At 42.4% G+C, this 24,925-nt stretch overlaps 1 protein-coding gene across 1 annotated transcript in view; it reads left to right on the top strand.

The window, feature by feature from the left end:
• The first annotated feature begins 11,102 nt into the window (after positions 1-11,102).
• The window catches only part of IQCA1 (IQ motif containing with AAA domain 1), a 100,465-nt gene continuing 86,642 nt past the window's right edge, over positions 11,103-24,925 (top strand). The window contains exons 1-5 of the mRNA XM_010285645.1: positions 11,103-11,414; positions 15,011-15,124; positions 15,235-15,243; positions 17,324-17,512; positions 18,237-18,308. Of these exons, the coding sequence (XP_010283947.1) occupies positions 11,103-11,414; positions 15,011-15,124; positions 15,235-15,243; positions 17,324-17,512; positions 18,237-18,308 (696 nt within the window). The remainder of the gene's footprint in view (positions 11,415-15,010; positions 15,125-15,234; positions 15,244-17,323; positions 17,513-18,236; positions 18,309-24,925) is intronic.

Below are 24,925 nucleotides of genomic sequence, written 5' to 3'. Positions count from 1 at the left end.
GCGCTCCCTTGAGGGGTCGGGCCCACGGGGGTGCGCCGAGGAGGGAGGGCTGCAGCCCCACAAAGGCATCAGCTCGCCGCAGCGGCCCTTAGGCCAATATTAACATTATTCCTCCTCAGACACCAGGCCCTTTTCTGCTTGCAAAAACTACTTTTTCCTCTCTTACAGACCCGCAATGAGGAGAAGGCCTCAAGTTGTGCCAGGGGAGGGTTAGGCTGGATATCAGGAAAAATTTCTTTACTGAGAGAGTGGTCAAACATTGGAACGGGATGCCCAGAGAGGTGGTGGAGTCACCATCACTGGAAGTGTTCAAAAAACATGTAGACGTGGCACTTCAGGACATGGTTTAGTGGGTATGGTGGTGTTGGGTTGATTGTTGGACCTGATGGTCTTAAAGGTCTTTTCCAACCTTAATGATACTATGAACACTTGCACATACTGTTTGTTGGAAGTCTTCTTCTGTAAGGAACGCCTCATGCTTTCAGCGCAACACAAAGCTTTAAGAGTTCATTTGCAATAACAAGACAGTGATGATGGCACTGGATCAAAGTGCCTGCAAGGAGCTGTACTCATTTCTCCAGAAATATTACTTAGATACCAAGCCCCTGTATTAAGAAAGCATTATTACTGCTGCAGTACAACGTTGGGAACCTAACCGCGAGCATCTTTCATGACATTAGCCCTCTGTAGTTGGCTGCTTGCTGCCTCCAGGTCCAGCAGAATGAAACCCTGGGCACAGCCAGCCCAGTTTGGGGCAGCTCTTGTTCCCAGTTCCGAGCTGGCTGGGGCTTGCTTAAGTTCAATAAATAATAGTACATTAAGGAAGAAAGACAAAGAAACCACCCTCAGGCAGTATTCGCTGCCTGCGGCTACTTTTCTCTTGCAGGTTCAAGCTCTGACCTGGTCAAACCTGACCGTACCCAAACTGCTGCCCCAGCAGACTGTGAGCACAGCCTCTGCTGGCTTCTTACCTGTGGTCTTCTCTTCCTCTGGCATCAGTGGTAGCAGCCTCAAAGCCTTCTGTTTCTTTTGCTCAGTGCCATCTTTCGGAACTCCAACTCTTTGCCAGGTCAAACCCCTCAGACTCTAAAACACAGAATCATCAAAGAAGAGTTTGGGTTGGAAGGGACCTTTTGAGGCCATCTAGTCCACCCCCCCTGCCGTGAGCCGGGACATCTTCAACCAGAGCAGGTTGCTCAGAGCCCCATCCAACCTGACCTGGGGCATTTCCAGGGATGGGGCATCTACCACCTCTCTGGGCAACCTGGGCCAGACTTTCACTACCCTCCTTGGGAAAAATATCCTCCTTGTATCCTTCCAGCCTCAGAACTAGAGCAGCTCTCCTTGTCACCTCCATGTTGGGCTTCCCCTAGCCCAGCCTCCTGCCTCAACGCATTTTGCAGTTCCAGCCGGACACCACCACCAACTCTACTGCTTTACAGCCAGGCAGCTTCTTTTTCCTTGCTCCTTGGCTCCAGAGAGAAGGGTGAGCTGAGAGGAATAAAGAAAAACATCACCAAGGGCACAGCAGAGACTGTCTGGGGGCTCTGTCCAAGGACATGGACCCAGCACAGCCTCCAGCAGCCATAAGTTGGAGGAAGGCTTGGTTAGGTCCCTGGCTATTGCGGTGCAGGGCCTGGCTTGTAACGGCACTAATCGTGCCTCGCGCTGGGCATGGTGACTCAGTTAAGGGAAGTGCACAAAGTAGTGGATAGTTATCTAAATTGCATTCTTTAAATGAAAAAAACAAAACAAAAAACCCAAAAATCACAAAAGTAGCATTTGACCTCTTCTCAAGAGAGTTACCTCAGAATCTGTCATTCCTACTGAGTGTCTGAATCATGGCTTCTCTTATGTAAGGTAGTTTAACACAAAAGGAATTGAGTATAGTTGGAAAATACTTGCACTTCAACTGTTTGGCTTAACTCAGTTTAATTTTAATAGAGACAGGATTCTTTAGCATTTCCTATAGCATTGCCAGCATTGAACACCAAATCCCTGTAAACATGATACACATCTCCACACCACATGACAAAAATATTTAAGTTCTGTTTCCAGACGAGGTAGTGATGTTGGTAAGGGACTCCAATTTGACGCTGATGCTACTTGGCTCACTTAAATATAATCCCTCTATAGCTGTGCACAGCATGGCATTTATAGCTAGGCTAATCCAGTCCTTTGTAAACAAGTCTGAACATACACCAGTTCATCAACCACTGCATCTATAGAGCTTGTGTTAAGCAACAGGCTGAGTAGTTTTGTTTACTGTATTCTACACCACAGTCAGCGTAGCAAGTTTTCTGGACAGTTTGTGCTTTTCTTTATTGCCTCAGCAACTGGATTCAGGTTATCACCCGAGAATCTCCGCATTCCTTTTTAAAAATAAGTAATTTTTTTAAAACACAGAAAAAATACAAATCAAAAATGTTCCCAAACCATCAGGAAAATAAAAAGTACTAAATTCTTACCTAAATATACATGGCCATAAAGGTTTAATTTCACGATGACCTTAAAAGGTCCCTTCCAACGCAAAGATTCTATGGTTTTTAAACGGTTGGGACTAACTGTGCTGGCAAATCCATAAAAATTTTATCTTAATGTTTACTGTTCACAGTAAACCTTATGCATTCCTCCCCAGCACACAGCTGAGTTGTAATCAATGCCAGTAGCTGCAAAACAGGAGCATGCTTTCCTTTTGGCCTAGGCTATCTTGTTTTGCAAGGTACAGCTCAGTTGGTTCCTGAACCTCAAGTTACTGAGGCTAGCGTTACCTGATTGTATGTAGTGTGGTTCTCCTGGCTGATTAACATAGATCATGCCAAATTAAAAGTATTTTAAAAGCCACGTGACAAAAATGGCTTACAACAGACTGACTTGAAGGCAGTGAAGCCAAGAGCTAATAATGTATGGGGTTTATGAGAAAGAGCTTTGGGCAAAAATATTTTAGGGGGCACCACCTTACTTGGCTGGGAAAGCAGATGGCTGTCTATCTTGCCAAATAGCATGGAAGGCAGACTCCAGCCTACAAAGAGGTAGGCGCATCAGTAAGTCACAGCCGAGCCTGTAATACCAATTTTTCAATACTGTACAGTCACATCCTGTGTACTGTATAGAAATGCTGCACGGCACATAGCTTTTTTTTTTTTTTGAGCTTGAAGTAAACAGCTGCTTTTTAGACATCTGGAAGAACAGCTGCTACACACAGAGAGAGAAATCGCATGCTTCTCGTGCGGCCAGTCGGACGTGCTGGGCGTACAGAGCGTGTGCGCAGGACAGTTGTCTTGCACGCACTGCAAGTCGGAGCGCTCAGACTGGCAACTTCTGCAGCATGGGGTCACACCGCACTCAATTTACGTGGTTGGGATTTCAGTACTTCCAGTCAGTTTATGAGGTGTGTTTCACCATCCTCAAGGCCCTGTGATTTTAACGGAGGTGTGGTCTAAAGCTCACGGAAGCATTTTATTCCACTGCTTTAATAAGCCTTCGATTGGGATAGAGACAGGACGCTCAGCGCTCAGCTATATTCTCTTAGGGTTAGTAAGTTCCAGCAGCCAGCCAAAAGAAAAGTCAGCATGTTCAGACATGCTTGACACTTTCTAAGGACAGTTGTGCAGCTCACGAGAGAGCGTACTCATTACGTTTACTGTAGGGTTGATTAGGAAGCGCTGGACGTATTGCACTTCCTAAAGTACTCAAACCCCAGCATTTGCATACAGATGTACATTTTGTTCCAGACATTGAACAGGAGATTTACATAGACGTTTTTGCATTTATGTTTTCCTGCTGCGTTTCCTCCTCTTTTATGAATTTGTTTACCATTTACTTGACCTGTAGGATCTTGACCAGTAATTCCTTAACTTCCCCTAACAGCCCTAGTCCCGACACGTTCAAAGCCGAGTCGGTGCGCTGCTACCTTTTGTACCAGGTTTTAATCAGCTACAAGACATTTGCCACTGCCACCAAGGAGCTTTCAACAATCAAAAAGCCTTAAAATTTAATTGTACGTCACAAATAGAACTTCTGTTAAGTCAGCGGTTAAGTATTACTCTCAGACAAAATCTTCAGCATCTCACCTTCTGCTTCTGATAGAAACAACCGAAGGCGAGCTATGTATTTTATATTGTAACCCCAAAGCTCAGCTAAAGAACATTTTGGTTTTGCAACCCTAATTTAAGAAAACATCAGTGCAACTTTTAATCCCCGCTTCTCTCCCCCGCTTTACGTGGCTGCATTACGATGCAGTTTCTTATGTTGTAATCACATCCTATTTTCTTCCCACGGGGCCCCAGCCTCATTCAGCGATTGGGCTGTTGTTGAACATTTACTTTTTATCCCCTCATTCAGCATGTGGCCCCAGGCCATATTCTTCAAATTCCATCCAAACGCCACAATTATTAGCTTCCTCCTGGGCATTCCTAGCATGTTCTCTCTTATACATATCTCCCAAGCATTCACAGATTCATCTTTACCCCTCTTTCCACCCCTGGTGAGCATTAGCATGTCATCCTGCTTATGTTAAAGCAGGAAAACAGAGACAGAATTAAAATGACCACAACTAAGACTCAAAGCTGCAACTCCCTCCCATGAGCAGGTAGAGAGAGATCTTGCACGTTACTCACATGTTGTCTCCTTTGGGAAAAAGCATCGTCCGTGGAAATATCCCAGCAGCATCTGTGCCAGAAAACAGTGAAAAAGAGGCTACAGTTTTCAAGAAACTGGGTAGACTGTTAACTTTTTGCTTAAAGCCTCCTGATCTTAGCAGAAGCAGAGCTGCACTCAGACACAGCATTTGCCCTTTACACATGCAACTGTAGGCAGCTGGTCAGGCGATTGCTCTTTCCTTTTCTGAGGAAGAAAGCAAACAAAAAAAAAAAAAAAGAAAAGAAAGTTATGCACATAGGATGGTTAATGCTGCAATAAACTTTATTCTCACACCCAGTAAAGTGTGGTATAGGCAAACACTGCTTGGAGCTTGAGGAGGTAGGTCTTCTCCGCTCTGGCCTATTTCTAGCTACCTGTGCCTCACCAAAGAGCTTGCTACAGTTTCTGCTGCAGCAGTACTACAAAGTTAATGGCTGTAAGTTACCAAAGCTCTCCTTCCCCATCCTTTCACGCTTCCTTGGCCAGGAGGAATACTGCTTGCAGAAAGGAGGCTGCTGTTCTCCTCCTGGCCTCAAAGCAAAGGGCAGCTTCCAGCCCAGGCAGGAGCTGCAGCCTGACAGATAAAAAGATGGCCCCTGAGGCATGCTATAGCAAAGTTCAGCCTAGAATAACGTCTCCCCCGCTTTAATTGCTTTGCAATGTCCTCCTGTAAGAAAACTGCCATTTTTCCAATCAGCCTTTGTGAATTTGGCTAGAGCAGGTGCTCGAGACCTGCTGAGGTACAGTGTTGTCACCTCTGCTTATGGAAGCAGGCTGCTTCCTCGCCTTCCCTGCAGTGTCCCGTTACATTTATGCCACAAAAATCTTTTACTTCCTATTCACTTTCTGTCATAGTACCAAAGAGTGCAGCTGGGGATAACAGAAGCATAGAGCTGTTCACATTAACAGTGCCAGCAAGGCTGTGTGTTTTCTTCCCCAGTCACAACCAAAGCCTACCAAGGTTTATCCTTTGTTTTCCCCATCTGCTTCAAACTCTGTGAAACATCACAGCTAGAGCAAGCATGCTTAAGGGAAGTCAGCTGGCAGCATTACATTTACCACCTGAGCTGAGAAGTTTGACATAATTGTAAGGTTAATCTTATTTTAGGAGCAAGACAGGCCTGACCAAGCTCAGAACCACAAGTCAGCCCTGCTCCAGACTGCAGGCTAAAGGCTTTTAAAACAGGAATCGATTCAGACAACCTTTCAGTCAATTTGGTAGTGTCATAGCACCACACGGATCCCCGTTTTTGTCTGTACCTCTCCACCCCAAAAATGTTTTGTCTCTAGCAAGGCAAAAGAAAAGAGGGGGCTGTTCATATAATACATTTAGCCCAGCAATCTCCATGCAATACCTGAGCAGGTTGTAGCAAGGGAACAGGTAAACTGCTGACTGGAATAAGCCAGCAATCATTTCAAGTTTGGCAATTTTTAGAAAGACAGAAGGAAAAAAAAGAAAAGCAGCAGCTTTTGTGCAAGCCCCTTATCCTCTCGGGGCCTCACTTTCCCCTCCCAACCTTTGTCTCTTGTTTCTTTATTTTACAGAGGCTGCAGGGCAGGGTTTCCCTCCCCTGTGTTTGCCGAGGGCTTAGCACAATGGCTGACCTGTCAAGCCCCAAGTATCTAGAGGAGACCCTGAGGACTGGCCCTTGCACGCACTTCCTCGTGTCGCTAGACCTCTGCTTCAGTCACCTCTCGTTTGCTCCCGGGAGTGTTGGTTTGTTCTGCACGGTGGTGAATGCATGCTGGGCTCCATGTGCTCGCAAGAGCCCTGCTCCGGCGCACTGATGCCCGCTGCAGCCCAGCTCCACACCCCTTTGCTCTCACAAGCCCCGACAGTGCTTTCACCGTTCCCTGTTACGTGGCCCAAGATAGCACAGCCTCATCTTCTGAGAGAGAAGAAATGCAGGTAGCTTGCAGTGGCAGCATAGATGCTTCAGAAATGTTTTAAAACGCACACAATTCAGGACTCGTTTAATCAAATATGTGCTTCCATTTTAGGTGAAGAGAGCTGGGCCAAGTCAGAGTCAAATATTTTCCCTTCCATCTCTTTACATGTGCCCATCCACCAGAAAAAAAAACAGTAGGGTCCATGGAGTACTACGCTCTGCATTTACACAGTTGGCATATGAAAGTGTGAGGTATTCCTGTCCGCAAAGAACAGTGCAGAAAAAACAGACATCAAAGAAGCCTGGGTTCAGCCCATATACAAATCCAGAGACAGACACAGCTTGGACTGCAAACTGTGCCATGTCCTGGAATAACAGAAAGTGTTCCCTTTGGCAGCTAAGTAAAAACACCAAGACACTTCAGGGGGGAAAAAGAAAAGAACAACCACACAAAGGTAACCTCACTGATGCCAGATTCCACTCCTGGCTCAAGAGCGGTCTGAGGGACAGTTTGTATGCTCAGCACAAATCTTTCCAAGAAGGGCACGCTTAAGTCTCCAGACCAGTTCAACGCAAGTAAGCAAGCTAACCTCAGCTGTACTCAAAACCAACACATTTTTCTAAGCGTAAAATGACGTGGGTCAAGCAAACATGCAGAATTAGAGGGCCCTGGAATATTAAAATGAGGCAATCCATAATTTGTCAGGATTTTAAACATCTCCTTATAACTTGAGCAGAAAAACACATTTCTAAGCTTCACTCCAAATAATCAAATCAGGCTTGTTTTGAGCAATAAGTGAGCTTCAAACTAGAAGTCACACTATGGCAAAAGAGTCATCTTAAGCGCTTGTTTTAGACTCCGTTTCTACTTTGTGGGAGAGAAGAGAAGGGAGGGAAAGCCTCGACCTTCCCTACAAGCTGAAGCTGCCAGAAAGCACTCTGGGTGTTTTGGAGTTAAGTCACATTATGTGGTTTTTAGCTCATCCCATTACAGCATTGCTTATTTTTACCATAATGCTCCTATTTTGTAGTTGCTATGACAATTTGCAGCATTATTTATACGGCTATACACATGCAGAGATCAAGAGACAGACTTCTTTTCTGGGATTTAATAATCTTATACCTTTGAGTAGGAAAATTATGCCGAGTCCTGCCAGTTACCCGTGCTAGTAGGTTAGTTAGATGCTGTAAATCCAATCTAATTCTGATGCAATATTGTCCTCAGGCATAGATCCAGCTCACAGCCTACCCGTTACAGAATGGGAACAAGTCTACAAGATGAACCAGTAACAGTAAAGAAAAAGCCAGCATGCTCAAGGCTGTGTTCTACTCCCCCTTCAGCGCGTGGAAGCAATTTTGAGAGAATTTACAACTTAATGCAGAGAGAGACTGAGCAAATAGGCAAAAATTCAAATAGGGGTTTAGGAGGCGCACACTATCTTATTAACAGGCAAGGAGAGTCAGTCCTGTCCTTTGCTTTTAACACACAATCTTGAGGACGTGTTACACCTTCTGCCTGCTCTTGAACACGTTTTTCACCAAAGCAGAAGGGCTCCTCAGGGATACAGCAGCTCTGCAAAGTCCCCCAGAAAGGGCTATAAACACCAAGTGCATCTGATCTTTCAAACTAGTCCAGAAGTGCTCCCATTTGGATGCTGGTAAAACCCAAAATAATTATTTTAATCCCATTTTGGGGAGGGGAAACAAAGGGCTGTGCATGTGTCCTCTAGGGTTTTAGCTGTTTGGTTTTTGTTTGGTGTCCACCCCACCCCCCCCGCCCTCAGAGTGAACCAAAAAACCATTCAAATCTCATTTCTGCTGGCACTGTCCAATTATCAAGTATCTGCTGTTCCCCATCACATGCCTAACGAACTGAAGCACTAGGCCCAGGTCCCCCGAGGTGTCAGTCGCCCTGACCGCAACAGGTACACAGGAGCTATCAGCTTATCACAGCTGAAAATTTAGCAGTTCCTCATCAGTCTTTACCTTCAATACTTCATGCCCCAGTAGGCCTGTCCCTTCTTTTGCCTTCATTTACATAGGACATCACTGCTGCAAAAGCTACAAACATACCATAACATCCATAGTCTTAATGTCTGAGCCACAGCGACATGCCAGCAATCATCTTAACGCTTATCTGATAAACTAATGCTTCATAGATGCAATTATGTTCCCTCTATATTGCCCTACGTTAAAGTATTCTGAAAGGCTAGAGCACTCTGTCCCACTCCTCCCTCAAAAAGTCATTCAAAATATTAAAAGAAACGGGATATTAGCTGGCTCAGCAGGAGGAACCACTTGACATTCCTCAGTCAGAGGAGGGAAAAAGGGAGGTTTTATTGTAAATTGAAGCGGGCAGTCGTGGAGTCGGTTTGCATTGCGGTACAATCTGTTGTCTCCATGCAAGAGCCCGCATTTGAAACGCTCTAGCCCGAGGATACCCACTGTTCATAAATCAGCAGTATGGTTGTGGGGACAACCTACAGGGCTAGGCTTCCTCTAAGATTTATAACCTCCCCGCTATCAAATGGTCTGTGAGTAGGCACAGCTGAGTACAATACCACGTTGTTTCCTCCTGTGCTGGAAAACCCTGTGAACCTCACACCAGTATACGTTCTTCCGTGTCCCTACTTCAGAGGAAACGTACAAAACTGCCATCGATCAACCAGCAGAGCTCTTGGGTCAAAGCTAATGCTGGTCTTGTTTGTGCCAATCTTCTCTACTCTGCTGGTTTTATTTTGTTTATCTCCTGCACCTGGGTTAATTGCTGCAACGGAGTGATTTGGGTGGTGCAGTGGGATGTCAATGAAGTTGGAAAAAAGGAAGGGGAAAGACCTGGGTGGGCTGCAGAAGCATTAGGAAAAGCAAGACCAGCTGCATCCTGCAGAAACCCAGGTCAGCTGAAAAGTAGAATATGCACTTTCAAAAGTTAACGGTACAAATTGAATAGCAGGGTTCAGATTGTTGGTGGTTTTGCTGACTTCTGCAAGGGAGTCCCAGCAGCCCCATCAGCATCCTGGACACGCAGCACACTCTCCACTCTCAGGGTGCTTGTGGGCTGGAGTTCGTCCTGTCCACCCCACTGGTTCCTCTTGCAGCACAAGCCTCGGGTCATTGTGTACTCCAAGATTGGGAATGATAAGATCAGCTGACAGAGCTCCAATTTAGACATTTATTATCAAGCACAAGCAACATTAGCAGCTGCCCAGCTTTCTTGTCAGAATTAATAAACAAGCACTCCCTCAGTGCTGCTCAGAACAGCAAGAGGGCTGCTCTGAAAGCTCATCTAGTGGTGAGTGGCCTTTTACTGTCTTCATGCTTCTTTGAGAGGCTCTAGGAAGAGCAAGCAATAGCAAGGTTAAGCACATGGATGGGTCTAGACTGCACTACTGAGGCCAATGGCCTTTATTTCGGCCAAGAAACAAAAGTCAGCTTTCCCCGTTACCTTAGCCCACTGTTTTCCCCTCCTCCTGCAAACCTGACAATGTGAATCAAGAAACTGTTTTTCTCTCAGCATAACTGAGTCTCAGTGCAAAAGAAGTTTCGTAGGTCTGCTGGTAGAGAAGCGTTTTTTCGAAGTCGTAAGATTTTTTTGACACCTATCGCTCTCAAGAGAAAGTCTCCACCTGGCAAAGAGAGATTACAAAATAGAACAGGACCTAAAAGGGTCTTTCACTACCACAGATGTTACTACCTCGCAGTGACTAACTTGCTGTTTGAGCTCTTCTCTGATTAAAAGCCTCATTGCCCAGAGTCCATTTCTTGCTCCTTTAGGATGATTTCCCATGACATTCTGCACTTTTACGATGAAAAGCCACCGACAGCCAGTCCATGCTCACATCAGAGCTCCACCTTTTTCTACCAAAACTACCAAAGTAAACAGCATTATCACTTCTGGAAATGAAACTGGCCTTAGGTAACATCTTCCACACCACAGAGTCCTCTAGCTACTGGACCAGACGTTTAGCAATTGCTTCGAGAGCAACAGTTGCTAACATAGAAATAATATAATTTATTTTCCTCACCTCACATTTAAAATAGCACCCACAGCTACGCTCTAGCACCAATGTAGTCCTACAATTAGCTCCGAGCAGTCACTTCAGAAAGGCAGAACAGGAACACACGCTTTAGAAACATCAATCAGACTTCATCCCAAACACAGAGAGACCTTCACCCGTCATAAGGGCTTTGGGGGGAGACACCTTTCCTATTAAACCATCTTTGCAATTAGCACAACTGAATTAAACTTGTAGCACTATTGGGGGTCGTAGCTTCAAGCATTTAAAGGATACTTTGAGCATGTTAAGGATGAAGTTGAAAAGTTTTTAACTTTTAAGCTTTCATTATAATAGAACAGCATTTTAAGATTCCTATTTTTAAAATAAAAAGAGAAACATTTGCTAATGGTTTTTAAAATAGTTAGAATCTCTTTATAAATATACTGGCTCACATTTCCAGGCTTGCTTTTTTGAGAAATCCACACTCATAGAGCCCTGGCATCATTGTGTGCTAACTCTTGCTTTCATGTCAGGTTAACATAGTCTCCTCTTTTCAATCAGCACTTACAATAAGATGTGGACAGATGCCCAGAAAGACCTCGACATACAGCTCCAGAGAGAAAGAGAAGAGTTCCTCCAGCCAGAGAAGGACAGAGTGAAAGTATTCAAGATGTTAGCCGCTTCCTACATCAAATACATGCAAATCTTCCGTAACTTGGAGACGGCCCACGACCAACTCTTTCACCGGCAGAAACGGACAGTGATTCGGCAAGTGCTGGATGGCGTGACTGGCCGGATCCTGGAGATGAAAAAAGAGATGGTGGGGCTGGAGAACTCGGAGTTTCAGTACATTGATAATATCCTGGAAGATCTAAAGCTTCTCCCGGTAGGTTTACCTCTCTTATGAGCACGTTCACAGGAACTTTGCCCACCCTGTAGTTTAAGGACAGTCAGATTTACTTGCAGTCTGTCAAGTTCTGTGAAGTGATTTGGCTTCAGGTCATCAGTAATTATGGCATTTCTATTAAAGATCAGAGTATATTTAATCTATGATAAGCATCGTATATTGGAGCAAGATTTTAAAAGCCTATCTGCTTGATCGGTGTGTTGCATTTCCACTTCTCCATAGCAGCACAGGCTCTGTGGTTCTTTCACTCACACATGTCCTAACATGAAGTCATACTCGCTTAGACAGCTTCACTATTCATGGCAGGAGTTCAACTCTGCATGACTTTAATGTGGGATTAGCTAGAAGATGGGTAAGTGGTAAGCAAGGTACAGTCCACTTCAGTGTGCCCTTTGCATCACTGTGAATCAGCCTGGCCTCAGGCCTCTTCCAGAGATCACAGGTAATGATAGAAGTTGCATAGTCCAGTCTACTAGTTTGTAGTACAACAATCTACTAAAGTGAGGAATCTGAGGCAAGTCTCTTATTGTAAAGGAGGCAGGAGCTGGGAGCATATTCAACATCCAGGGTTCAGGATTTGCCGATGTAACAGCAGCCCCCTAAACCAGATGAATGTGACAACAAGGCAAAGTCTTGAAGCTGTGCTCTAAAAGCAGTCTGAAAAATTAGCTGCAAAAAGCCAGTTACTTCTCTCGCAGACAGCTCCACCTGTTGTCAAATTCAGGTACCGCTGCTTTTCTAAAGAAAAAGTTTGCGCTTGAATTACTGCTGTTTTCAGGGTCCCAGTTAGAACGTCAGATAAATTGCCTAATAACATTATAGTATTATTTGGACATTTGCAAATATGTTTCTGTTTGCAGTTGCTTGTGTATTTCACTCTGCAAATTTAGGACAGTCATTGCCATGAATTTTCACCAGCTCTTTACCTTCTACATTAGTCATAGCAGAGCACTATTTCAAACTATGAGGAGCCATACTGGAGAGTATAAACACACCTCCAGGGCAACTGATCCTTCAAATCATGTTGTGAAATCATTAAGCGCTGCTATTCTTATCACTTCTCAGTAAATCCACTTGCAGCAACAAGTTGGCAAGTCTGAAAAGTCATGTTTGACATGAATAAAAACAAACAAGTATAAATTCAAATTCCACACCACACCTTCATTTTAAGAAGGCACAACATACGTACCCACTACCAAGAAAAAGCACTGAAGAGGTTTCAGGCTTTTTCCAAAGCAAACTTTACTTTCCATAATAGACAGGAATACGTATTTATATTTGGGGTGGTAGTTTGTGTTTGGTTTTGGGGTTGGTTTTTTGGGGTTTGGGGGGGTGTGTGTGTGTGTTTGATTTTTTAATAAAATAATCACACATTCTTGGTTCCAAAACAAAACTACTGGCCCGTACTTGACAAGTAACTTCTGTTGCTTAAAGAATCTGCCCACAAAGAATACGTCTAGTCCTTCTTTTCACTGTATTATCATGAGCTAAAATCCAGCATGATTGTAGGCAGAGAACACAACAGAGCAGTCTCGTTTTATATCTTATACAATGATATTGCCTACTTTTTACTATATCGCTGCAAGGCCAAGCTTCCTCCTCCTTTAGTTCTGGCCCTCATCTTCTTGTACAGTTCCCTTCCAACACTCAATCACTCCATTTCCTGGGGTAATTGTAAAGCTATTTGGATACACAAATCCCATGTGGAGCCAGGAGTGGCTAAAAAGCTGCAAATTTGACTTGAGGATAAATATCACAAACCTAACTTTTCAATGCTGGGCCCCAAAAAGAGATTATGAAGAGAAGTATTCTTCCTACTCCCCACCCCTCCCAGCCTCAATATTATGGCTTTCATTTCATCTTTGCCATCAGTCACAGTCCAGAATCACTTGTAATTAAAGCCCAGGTTAATCATTAGAGATAGTCGTCACCCCTACACTGACTCACACTGCTACCTGACTGTGTAAAAGCCCTCTCGTTCTATGCAAGAGTGTCCAGACAAACCACTTGATTTCTTATACCTAAAGACAACCAGATTTGTAATCCATCCTAGTGCGATTTGCACTCTTAAAGTACAACATATAATCATTTCCATCAACAGTCAAGGATGTTAGAAGGTCCAAACAAGGAGCTTAACAAGACAAATATTTGGAAACTTTAGCAGACCAGACCTCTGCTTGATAAAACCACTAGGGATAAACACAGCCTTACTTGGAAGCTTTCTTACGCTGCCGTAATAGAGATGTCCCAGTCTGCATGATGTTCAAGTGAGAGAATAAGTAATGAAATTTGTAATTTGGCGGTTCACAGGGGCTGTTTTCATTGGCCACAGCCTTCCCTGCAAATTCTTGCTCTAAGGATTGGAAAGTCTTAGAGCTCACAAGCAGCACATTTACCACACCCCTGTATCAGGGCAGGAGTGGTGCTTGTTCTTTCCCGACAGTACTTTTCTCCTCCATGTCAGTCCATACCAGAGGTGGCACTGAGGCTGCAAAGGATCAAGTCAAAGGTCTCCGTGAGCAGGTCAAAGCCCACCAGTTTCCATACCAGCCAGAAGAGAAAGCACCGATAGTACAGCATCGAGTCTTGTGCCTATCTTATGCTCCTTGGGCAAAAGGACCAAGTGTCCACACATACCTGGGGACAAATTATTGCGAAACTTGACTAGGCAACTCCTCATGAATAGCACGACAGGGTAACTACTGCCTGTCTCCCCCACATCTTCTTCTATCCTTCTGGGTAAATAGTTAGCTTGAGGAGATATTCTCAGTGTTCCCGATATAGTAGATAGGGAACATGGCACCAGTATGAACCAAACCTATGAAGACACATTCCCGCGCCCAGAAAAATATACTTGCCAGTAATTATTCTTGAAGAATTCTCTTCAGTCTTCAATATGACCCAAAGAACAGGTTACGTCACTCCGCAGCATCTTAATTTTGGGGGAGTTTTTTTGTTTGCCTATGTCCTTTTATTTCTCAACAAGAGTAAAATTCTACAGGAGAATTGGTAGAAATGTGACTCAGTTCCATCTCTTTAATGATGGAAACAAGTAAAGACAGCCACTTCTGACCACGCCTGATTTTGAGAATTGACTGAGATACCACAGTCACAGACAGTGACAGTTTGTCTGCAGGTGGAAGTGCCTGTAGACGAACAGAATTGTGCTCTGGTTCCTTGTAATGGTTAAAAAAAAATGCAAGAGAACAGATCTATTTTTCATGTTGATTAAAAAAAGAGGTGGGATGATCATACAACCAGAGGTATTTAATTTAGTGAATATCATGTTTAAATTTCCGGTAACCCTGCCAAATATTTTAACAGTTTGATAATATAATTGAGCCATCATAAAAAGAAAGATTTCTAGGCTCCCCTGGTTCAGAAACTGGGTTGATTTATTTGTTTTTCTTGAATTAGGCCTTAAGTAATTGCAAAGTAATAGCTCAGCAGCTGTTACAGAGGTCAAATTCCCCAATCTCAGTCCAATTTAATTGCTTTGTAAAGGTGTTCAGTGAATACATAATGTCATCTTAATGCAGTTCTAAAAAGCATCTCATGAGTATTTCTTCCTCTAGGAAGACATAGAAGTACCTATCCCAAGGTATTTCATTAAAGAAAAGCTGGAAGTCCTGCAGCAGAGGGAGAAAATGCTTGATCAGATTTTGCTTAATGCTGGATTACAAACACTGGTAAGCATACCACATACCTACACAATAACACGCTTAACTTTTTTAGTTTATAGCCACACGTGTCTGAACACACGAGCCACTGAAGTGAAAAGTACTTTTATAGCAGTTAGGAAGTAAAAGTCTGCTTACAGATAAGGCACAAAGAGAAAGTAACACTAAATTTTCCTGTCTAACAATATCCAGCCACATCTTGGGTCTGGTGAAGACTGAAATGAATCGACTCTGCTTTATGCGTATGAGAGAGTCACAGAAAGGGCAGTGCTTCGTCCAAGTTTAGTAGGTGCTTTTTTTGTCTAGCTACCTCTCATCACATAATTAGTCCTACTGAAATCAAGCTGGGCTTAAGTTTTACTGAATCAGGATTCCTGACTGGAATGGGCAAAACTCGGAGTTCAGGTCAGCACAACTGTTAGCTTTCAGTTGTTTACAACCTCTGAACAATGACTGCAGTCTCTTCTGTGCAGATATAGAGCTGCAGCTGCTAGGAGGAGTAGAAAATTGAGTTTTGGCAGAGCAAAAGTCATTATGGAGAAGTACATGAGCGCTCCAGTGAAGACTGTTCTGTATTTGATATACTTTTGACCTTTTGGAAATGGCACATTGCCTACAAACAGTTGTTGCTAACCCCTTGAAATAAACAACTGTGCCTACATGTCTGGATGACTTAGATTCATAGATGTTTTAGCTATAAGAGACAGTCCTGATCAGTCCACTTAGTCAAACTGCTGCACTGCCCCAGCCATTGAATTCTCCACCAGTAATTGTGCTGTTGGGTGAAGTCCGCGTGTTGATCCCGTAAAGCAACGGAGGGAAGGTTCCCAGGGAAAGAAACAGCGCCAGTCAGACAGAGGCAGTCCGCAGAGACTGAGCGCAGGCTCCCCGCTAGATTACTTTAATGGGCAGCTGCAGTCCTCTTGGCCTCCACAGTAAATCTCTGGGTAAATTCTCTGCTCTTCTAGTCGTCTGGTGTTGGTCTGTGGAGATCCTCTGCTTTGGCACATTACATCTTGAAGCCTTTTTGATTCCCACAGTTCTGCTCTCACCCCTTTTCAGTGTGGTATCCGTAACAGATGAACCTATCTGGTGTGCAGCCAGCTCACCTGGGAGCACCAGGCTCTCGCACGTTGGACACTGGCAGGGCCCAGGTCTCCCTTTGCCAGGATGCCACAAGAGCGGCGCCAGCATTCAATAAACATGAATAAAATAATCTCACACATGATAAGTCCAGTGCCCTGTGTTGCACTTCCAGTTCAATCGCTGCTGGGATTCCTAGAGGCTTGTCAGCACTTCTGTGTGCATCATAGCAAGCCATGTGCACTCAGGAAATCCTGAATGCTGTGTAACAGACCTTTAGTATTCTTCAGTATCCGTGGCAGTGCTGTTACAAACAGTCTAATACATTGAAAAGAGTGGAGGGAGTCTGCTCTGCAGATCATTTGCCCTCTGCAATTCTGTTATAGAAAACCCTGCTGAAAATGTAGTATAGCAAACTCCACACAATATGTAGAGGAGCATCAAATGTAAACTGTCTCCAATAGGGGGATTAACATCAAGAAAGAACAGTAATTCAGTTTTTCCATGGGGAGCATGAGGGATTAGCAATAGTTCTGAGGAGCGAGAAGAGGGAGTCCCTCTCCAGCTGCACTGTTCTGTTACATTTTTCCCCAAGCCTCTTCTCTTTGGGCTGGGCTGACCAGGCCTGGGCTGGCCCAGAACAGCCTGTCCTTCCATTCAGCAAGAGAGCTGGAGTCCCAGCAGCACGTACAGAAACCCATCCCTACAGGAAAGTAAAAGGAAGGCATTCGATAGCCTAAGAAATTCTCCTTTTAATAGGACAAAGCCCTATGGTTCTTCATGTCTTTTTTTCTCAAATGGATAAAGTTAAGCAGGATGCGTAAGCCACAAGAGCCATTCGTGCTTCCCCACTATAGCATCAGGCTTTCCTTGTCACGCATCAACATATCAGGTTCACTATTCTCCTAAAGGTCCTCAGAAAACCACATCTCTCAAGATATCAAACTCCCACGATACTGCAAGATGGCACTGAGACAGGAGTCCCTGCTGCTTGTGACAGGGATTTTTTTGGCCTTAAAATTTCCACAAGAAGTTCATTGGTTGTTTTGTTTGCCAACAAAATTACAAGACACGTAACTCTTAATACCCTGCTTTGTCTGTTCATTTTTGGCTGTGCTGTTGAAGAAACCTGTCAAGGCCATGACTTTTGAAGAAGCCATTAAAATGATCCAGGTTGCGGAACGGGCTCGCCAAGGCCGTTGTCGAGCAGCATTCATGAAGCAAATTTACCTTGAAGAGAAGAGAGAAAGACAAGCTAAACTTCAGGTCCAGATGGGTCCAAATCCAGATGATGCTGCCACTTGCATTCAAAAGGTAAGATTTCCAATTTAACAACAGTTCTGGCAGAACCAAATGACAATGTGTTGTTCAGAAGAACAGCGGTAGACAGAAACACAGCTCATGGGAGGGGAAGCATTCCGAAACGATCGCTTTCAGGGTGCCTAGCAAGGTGAAATACATCATTTAAACCACTTGACAAAATGAGACAGGACCCTAGATGTGAGATCAGTGGAAACAGTCCTGCACTAGCAATACACAATGACTTTATAACCTACATGTTGTTTTTCCATTATTGGTTTTTATGACCCCGGTTGCTCTTTCTGGCATCCCCTCGGAATCCAGCGCATCTCAGGGAATTCATGCCTTTTCCTGTGATCTCCAGGGGAAGAATTCATTCCACATCTTGAAAAGATGAGAAAGGGAGATCACTGCTAAATTCCAGAAAAAGTCCTTACACATGAATAATTCAGACAATTCAGTCTGATAAGACCAGGACCTCAGTCTAAATCTTAAGTCCGAAGAGTTTTTGAAATCCTGATGTTGTTGTGTTTAGAAGCTAGTGTAAGTGTAAGGGATAACAAACCTCAGAATTTGTTTTAAAAAAAAAAAAATAGCAGATGGCAACCTGTTAAAGAGTAATAGTTCCAATTGTATATTGTGCCTTTCCTTCCTCTATTTGTTTTTTCCTGTGTCTGCCACAGTAAAGGAAGCTGTAACAAGGCCCATTTATCTCATTAGAGTTTTGTTTACAATTCAGGTTTGGCATGGATATATCCAGCGCAAGAAAACAGAGAAAATGAGAGAAGAGGAAATGATATTTCTGGGGATGGTGAGTAGTGCTGCCTAGAGAATATAAAATGCCACACTCTGTCTGTTCTTCAGACTTTTGTAATTTAGCAGAAGATGAGAAATTAATTTCTAAGATTCTTCCTATTTTAAAAGGAGTCTCTAAGGAATACAGAACTAAACTGAAATGATAAATGACACAGAAATAGCACAATTTGTCTTATGCTGCATGCTTTCGTGCTATACATACATAGTCCAATGTATGTGGCAGATGTGGAAACAAGCGGTGTAGAATTTGCCCGAGGTTCTAGGGAACTTGACCCAGGCATGACAGAGCAAGGAAATTTTATTAGTCAATTCTTCATTCATAGTTCCAAGATGCTTGAGCTGCCTTATTCCTGAACTAAAGATAAAGCAGCAGAGTCGTCTTCTCCCACCCCTTTGCAAGCCAGTGTATATCTATGTCAAGAGTAGGGAAAAGGGACAGTAAAACTGCCATATTAACACATCAATATTTCCATAAGTCCATACAGAAATCAGCAAAATATGCCTCACCTCTACCACAAAAGTACAGGGAAATGAACAACTGTCCATGGTCAGTTATTTTGTGTGGGATGAAAGAAAAAAATGAAAGCACCCCTTCCAAAAGAAGGAACCTTTTCCTCCCACTATCAGAGAAGGTACATCTCTTCCCACCAGGATCTTCCTAGCAAGTACCTGAGAAGGAGGAGAAACTCTTTACAGAGGACATTTTCTTTGGCCACCACCAATCCTTTGGGTGCTTTCATTAGTCAAGCCTCACTGCTCTCCAACTCCAGCTACAGTAGCGCAGCCCTTGTACCAAGTTCTAGTAAAGCTCCTTTACAGCACCGCATTACAGAAATGTTCATCGCTGCTCCGTGTTTGGTAGTTTTATTTTATACCTTTGCGTTCTACAGTTCTTAAATGATTAATTTAGAATCATAGAATCACTAAGGTTGGAAAAGACCTCTTAAGATCATCAAGTCCAACCGTCAACCCAACACCACCATGCCCACTAAACCATGTCCTGGAGTGCCACGTCTACACAACGCCTCCAGGGATGGTGACTCCGCCACCTCCCTGGGCAGCCCGTCCCAATGCTTGACCACTCTTTCAGTAAAGAAATTTATCCTAATATCCAATCTAAACCTCTCCTGGCACAACTTGAGGCCATTTCCAATTTAGAAACTAATAATTTAATTTTGAATTAAAACATGCTTTCTGCTTCTCAGAGACAATTTGGATGATTTTCCTACCCAGCGATGGAATTGCCCTTAGCTACATTATACGTTTATGAAAACTAATTGTGCCTATAGCATACATCTGACAAATACGTGTCATCAGTTAAGAATGACCTTAAAATCTTACCATTAAGTAACACGTACGTGTACTTAAGTTTTGCCATGTTAAATACAGATATCACCTTATAGGGATGTTGCCTGTAATATCTGCTGATCATTAACAGCAAATGTAGCCAGCATCGCTAAACAGAGCTTTGGGTGCCAACTCTGCCTCCGTTTAAGGCAAAGAAAATTGCCAGAGATTTTAGCTACTGCAGACCTAAAATGGTGAATGTTTGAGATGTACTGCAAATAAATTAGAAATTATACCTTTTGCAAAACAAGCGATCATTTGCTATCAAGTCTTAAAACTAGAGTCTTAGGAAGGAAATCTAAGTCTAGCATCAGTTATTGGAAGGTTCACAGCCAAGCACTCTTTTCATGGTGGCCAATAGTAGGAGTAACTGATAACTAGGATCTAAATAGCCTAGTTTATGGGGAGGAAATCTATATGATCATAGGGATGAAGGGAATTAAAACCAAACACATACAGTGTATTTGTTTCCTGACTTACATTTAGGAGCAAGAGAATTGATGTTTGCAACTCTGCACTCAGATTCATTACTCTTTACCAAGCATATAATCAAAGGATGTGGGGAAAAAATGGATACCTCCAAATAAAATAATAAAAAAAAAAATCTCTTCATCTTTCTCATGTTTTTATATTCCCCATTTGTGTTTCCCTTTTACTTTTTATGCCGCATTCCCTTCCACGGTCTCCAAAGGAAGTGAGTGGCAAGCAGGCATTGGTTCACACTGATAGATAGGCAGTGAGCTCCAAAGGTCAAGTCCCTTTGATGTATGATCACGTCAGCCCTCTAAAAAATGACCACAGATCTTCATGTGTAAATATGTTGAATTTGCTTTTCTAATGCTGCACGACTTAGATAAATTAGAAGACCTAGCCATCCGTTACTCCAAGTCCATCCCCAAGGAGACTTCACTTTTACTGCAGTAAATATCATTTCTCTTACAATTATAGCTATTTTTAAAATGTCTATGTTATTTTCACATATAAAGACCGCGTTACAAAGAGAGCTAGTCCCTTTGAAGTTCTGAATAATGATTTTTTGGAAAAATTTAGTTGTCTTGGCCTAAAAAAATATGTGCAAAGACCAGGAATTGTCCGGTCTTCTAGTTAGTTCAGTGTTATTTTCTTTACTCTCTACTTACTTCAGAAAAATTTATGTATCTTTTGTGGAATTTGATTCTGTTTCATCTTTTGCTTGATGACAGAGTAGAAGCCTATGTTCCAGAGATTTTTCTTGGCTCAAAAGTAAAGCCTCATTATTATTATTATTATTTGTTAAAGCCTAATTGCAGAAACAGCATGATTCCCTCAGCACATGTTTTTCTAAATCTCCGATAAATCACAATTTGCAATACCGGTTTAATTTGTAAAGAGAAGCAAGCCTCACTAAGAGCACATACATCTTGATAACTGTATCCTGACCCGTTTCCTGATCTTCCTCACATTGCTGCCACAACGCTGTTTACTACCAGCTCCAGCATGACCACCACAACCAATGTTCCAGGCATAGGTCTGTGCTTAAGCCACACTGACATTGCAAAAAAACCCACATTAAATTGTCTTGAACACATGTGCATGCTGTCCAGACAAACCTGTATTTCCTTGCTCTGACTATTTTACTGTTACAGCCCCATTCTAACGTGCTATTTTTCCAGCTTTTAAACTGGTGTGTAATTCCACTTGTCTGTTTCTGGCATTTATAAGTTCCCTGTCATTAAACACCACGGTTAGAGGTTGCTGGGATTGTTTCATTTAGCTACGGTGCACACTAGCTATCAGCCTAGTGTAGCTGGATGTGTGAACTGGTTTTTGGCAACTGCTTTGTCTCAGAGTGGTGCAAAACAGCCCAAGCCTAAACACTCAGCGCTCTCACTAACAGACTCTTCTAACAGGGTAAGCCCTGCAGGAAGTTATACTTATAATCTCAGAACACAGGCTACTGGAAAGAGGAAAAGCTGTTTTTAACATATAAACTTAGAATAAACAGTTTGCAATCAGGCTGATTTATGGAAGGGTAGAAGGAGCCCAGGAATATGGAATACAAAGAGACAAGACAAAATGCATCGCGATTTAGGGGGTCAGCCTACTGTTGCAACTTTGAGGCAGGAATACTCCGAAAGCCTGGACATCCCCGTGCTCATGTTTTCACTCCGCGAGCACAAAGAATCAATCCCATTGGAGCCAAGTGCTCTGCACACTTAAACAATTATTGGGACTGAGCCCTGCATGCTTTGGACATGCATACACATAGACACCTTCTTGTCTCAGATACATCTATTGATACTCTCACACCGCTCTATTCTGTAATTTCAGCCCTCACCAAAGCATTAGTGGCACAACACATGCTGATGTATGATTTTTCTCACACGGTGTTTCCACCTTCTTCCTCCTCCTATATTCTTTTCGCATGAAAGGATCTATGTGGTCTCAAATAAAAACACTGTTCTCTCCTTCTTACCTCTTTTAAACATACCCTAATTTAGGCATGTTGTCTTAGATAATGCTTTTATTTATATCTGAGAAAACATTCTGCCAAACATTCCTTGTTCTTTGAATTCCTGATAAATATAATTCATTTCATCCAGTCGGGCAAAAAAATTAGCATTTCCCAGAATAGCCTTCTGTGTAAACATTAGACTATGACTAAATAAATATAATGTGGGATTTAACAAATTGCAAACTCCATAAGTAAGTGAAATTCAAAATATTTCTTCAGTCTTGAAAGCGAGCGGTACAGTAGTGGTACACACCAGGCCTGTTTTTATCAAGCGTAAGATTAAAATTACTTTTGTTTTACTTGCAACCCAGGTGACGTTTAGACGTCAGCACAAAGTTATATGTCATTTCACCAGGCATACATATACATTTAAAACAGTGATAACTAATCTGTCTTGTTTTCAATAGACATTTTAAACCTGCTTATTTTTGAAATGGAAAGATGCTGGGAAGCAAGAAGCCTGCTAAATAATTTGGCTTTCCTTGGCTGGAGTCACACTAACAATGAAATCACTGCCTTTCAGAGTCCAAAATACATTTAGCATTTTCAGTAGAAGTTTGACAGCATGCCCAGGTATAATATCAGAAATAAACATAACCAAAATTAGATAAACTTACATGGTCATGAATAGAAATGTTTTCTCCACTCTCTAGTAAGATGAAAGAAAATTTTAAGTGCTGCATGTCAATATTCTTTTATATACATATATAATATACATCTATAAAACAGCCATTTTCAATATTTTTCTAACAAGGCCTCTTACTACAAGTGCTTTGTTTGAATGCATATGACAATTACTTTAATTGGCAAAGCCATTGAAGTGAATCATATAGTAGGGAAGCTTTAATGAATGCAATATATTTTGCTTAGTTGTTCCTTTTTTGGTGCCTAGTTTAGGAATTCAGCCATATGATTGATGTGGCTATCACCATTTGTATACTGTGGAACCTATACAAATACAATCTTCATAAGACCAGAAAGCTCTTTAAAATACATTCTTCCTGCAGTCAGACAAAATACACTGAGGAAATTAGAAAGCAAGACCATAGCTAACTCCAATATAAAAGTTACAAAGAGAATTTGGATCACCATTTAAAATTCAGTAGCATAACAGTCATTATTAAAGAAGGGGAGCTCAGTTGCTTAGGTGGGGATTTCCTTTAGTCTACTAGCGAGGAGTTACTTGTCTGTGTAGTCCAAATGTAAAAAAAAAAAAAAAAAAAAAATCTCACTTTCACTATTCATGAAAATAAGTTACTATTAAAAATACTTTACTTAGGAAATAACGCCCTTCAGAGAAACAAACCATGCTACTTCTGAAAATGAGCAACCTACAGCAAAATGCTACACAACTACTACATGTGTCAAAAGATTACAATTACGGACAATACTCTCTGTAGCAGAACATTTACTGAGGAAGTCCCATAAAACCGTTCAGTGTGTGTTTCAGCTGTGCTGTTTCAGGTCTAAGAAAAGAAGCTGTCCTAAATTAAGTACCCAGCAATAAAAGCCGCAGTAAATCTACCTTTCAGGCATAATATGAATGTTAGCCTTAAAACGTGAAGTAAAATGAAAAGTATTTATTTCCATGAAATGAAGACTGTCTTTCCTTGTAAGTGTAGTCGTAATGGAACAATCGAAGAGCAGTTAGTTCCACAGCATGGGGCCTCCTATATGTAGAACTGTAGCCTTAAGCATGTTCAGCCAGCCTGCACACCTCTAAGTGTTTTATAATGAACAATAAAGCAGTCTGTGTTGGAAGGAGCTGTTGAGCTGACTAAGCAGAAAGGCAGGCTTTTCAAGCTAGGGAAGAGGGATCTATGCAGTTGGGTTCCTAAGTCGAAAAGGGAAATAGTACAGAGGCTTTCATCACATCAGCTCACCTGGGAGGTGTGGGGAACTTCTTCCTTCCTTCCTTCCACTGGTGGGTCGTCCACTTTCATAAAACCTAAATTCTCTTTGGGAAAGATAGAGGAAGGAGGCGTAAAGAACAGAAGAATGAAACAGCACTCTCACATCAGCATACTTGTGACTGATGAGTTGGAATAAAATTCTCTTTTAGACAAATGTCCATTTTGCCTTATTAATTTAAACTAGGATTTTAAAGACAAAGCCCATCAAACATTAGATAAGCATTTTAAGTTAATGGACCGTGTAGTCCTATTTCCCCCACAAACTCAGGACTCTTCATATTATGTCCTATTTTTACAGCAACATCAATTATTAATATGTATACTTTTGCTGACAGAGGACCACACTAAAAATGTGAGTTTCGTTATCCAGTTCTGGGTCATTAACCGTGAAAAGCTTGTAAATATAATGGTTTATTCACATGGGAAGCCTTCATTAAGATGCATTATTCTACAACTGATGTGGCAGCATTGCATTATTAAGTTCACTGTCTCCATCTAATATTTGTAATTTGTTTCTAAATGAGTTGCTGTTTGTAGGGCAAGTTAACAAATTTGAATTTTACATGGCCAAAGAAATTTCTTAAAGATGGGAAAATGCTTCTTCCCCCAAGGAAAAGCTATTTATTAGTGTCTTCCTGTAGGATGCCTCCCTTTGATTCAGAAGCAGAAACATTAGAAGCGCTGAGAGAAGTGAGGTTAGAAATAAATTAGCTTTTGTCTTCCTTAACATGCACATTAAGTAGAGAGGGCTATCAAAGCACTCATCATATTGTCTCAGTATAAGTCTTTAGAGCTCCAGAGCAAGCATGTGGACACATGAAAAGTTGACCTGCAAATACTGCAAGACACAGGTCAGCA

This window comes from Phaethon lepturus, unplaced genomic scaffold, assembly GCF_000687285.1.
Source record: "Phaethon lepturus isolate BGI_N335 unplaced genomic scaffold, ASM68728v1 scaffold9284, whole genome shotgun sequence".
Classification (NCBI taxonomy): domain Eukaryota; kingdom Metazoa; phylum Chordata; class Aves; order Phaethontiformes; family Phaethontidae; genus Phaethon; species Phaethon lepturus.
This window is presented reverse-complemented; position numbering and strand designations above follow the sequence as displayed.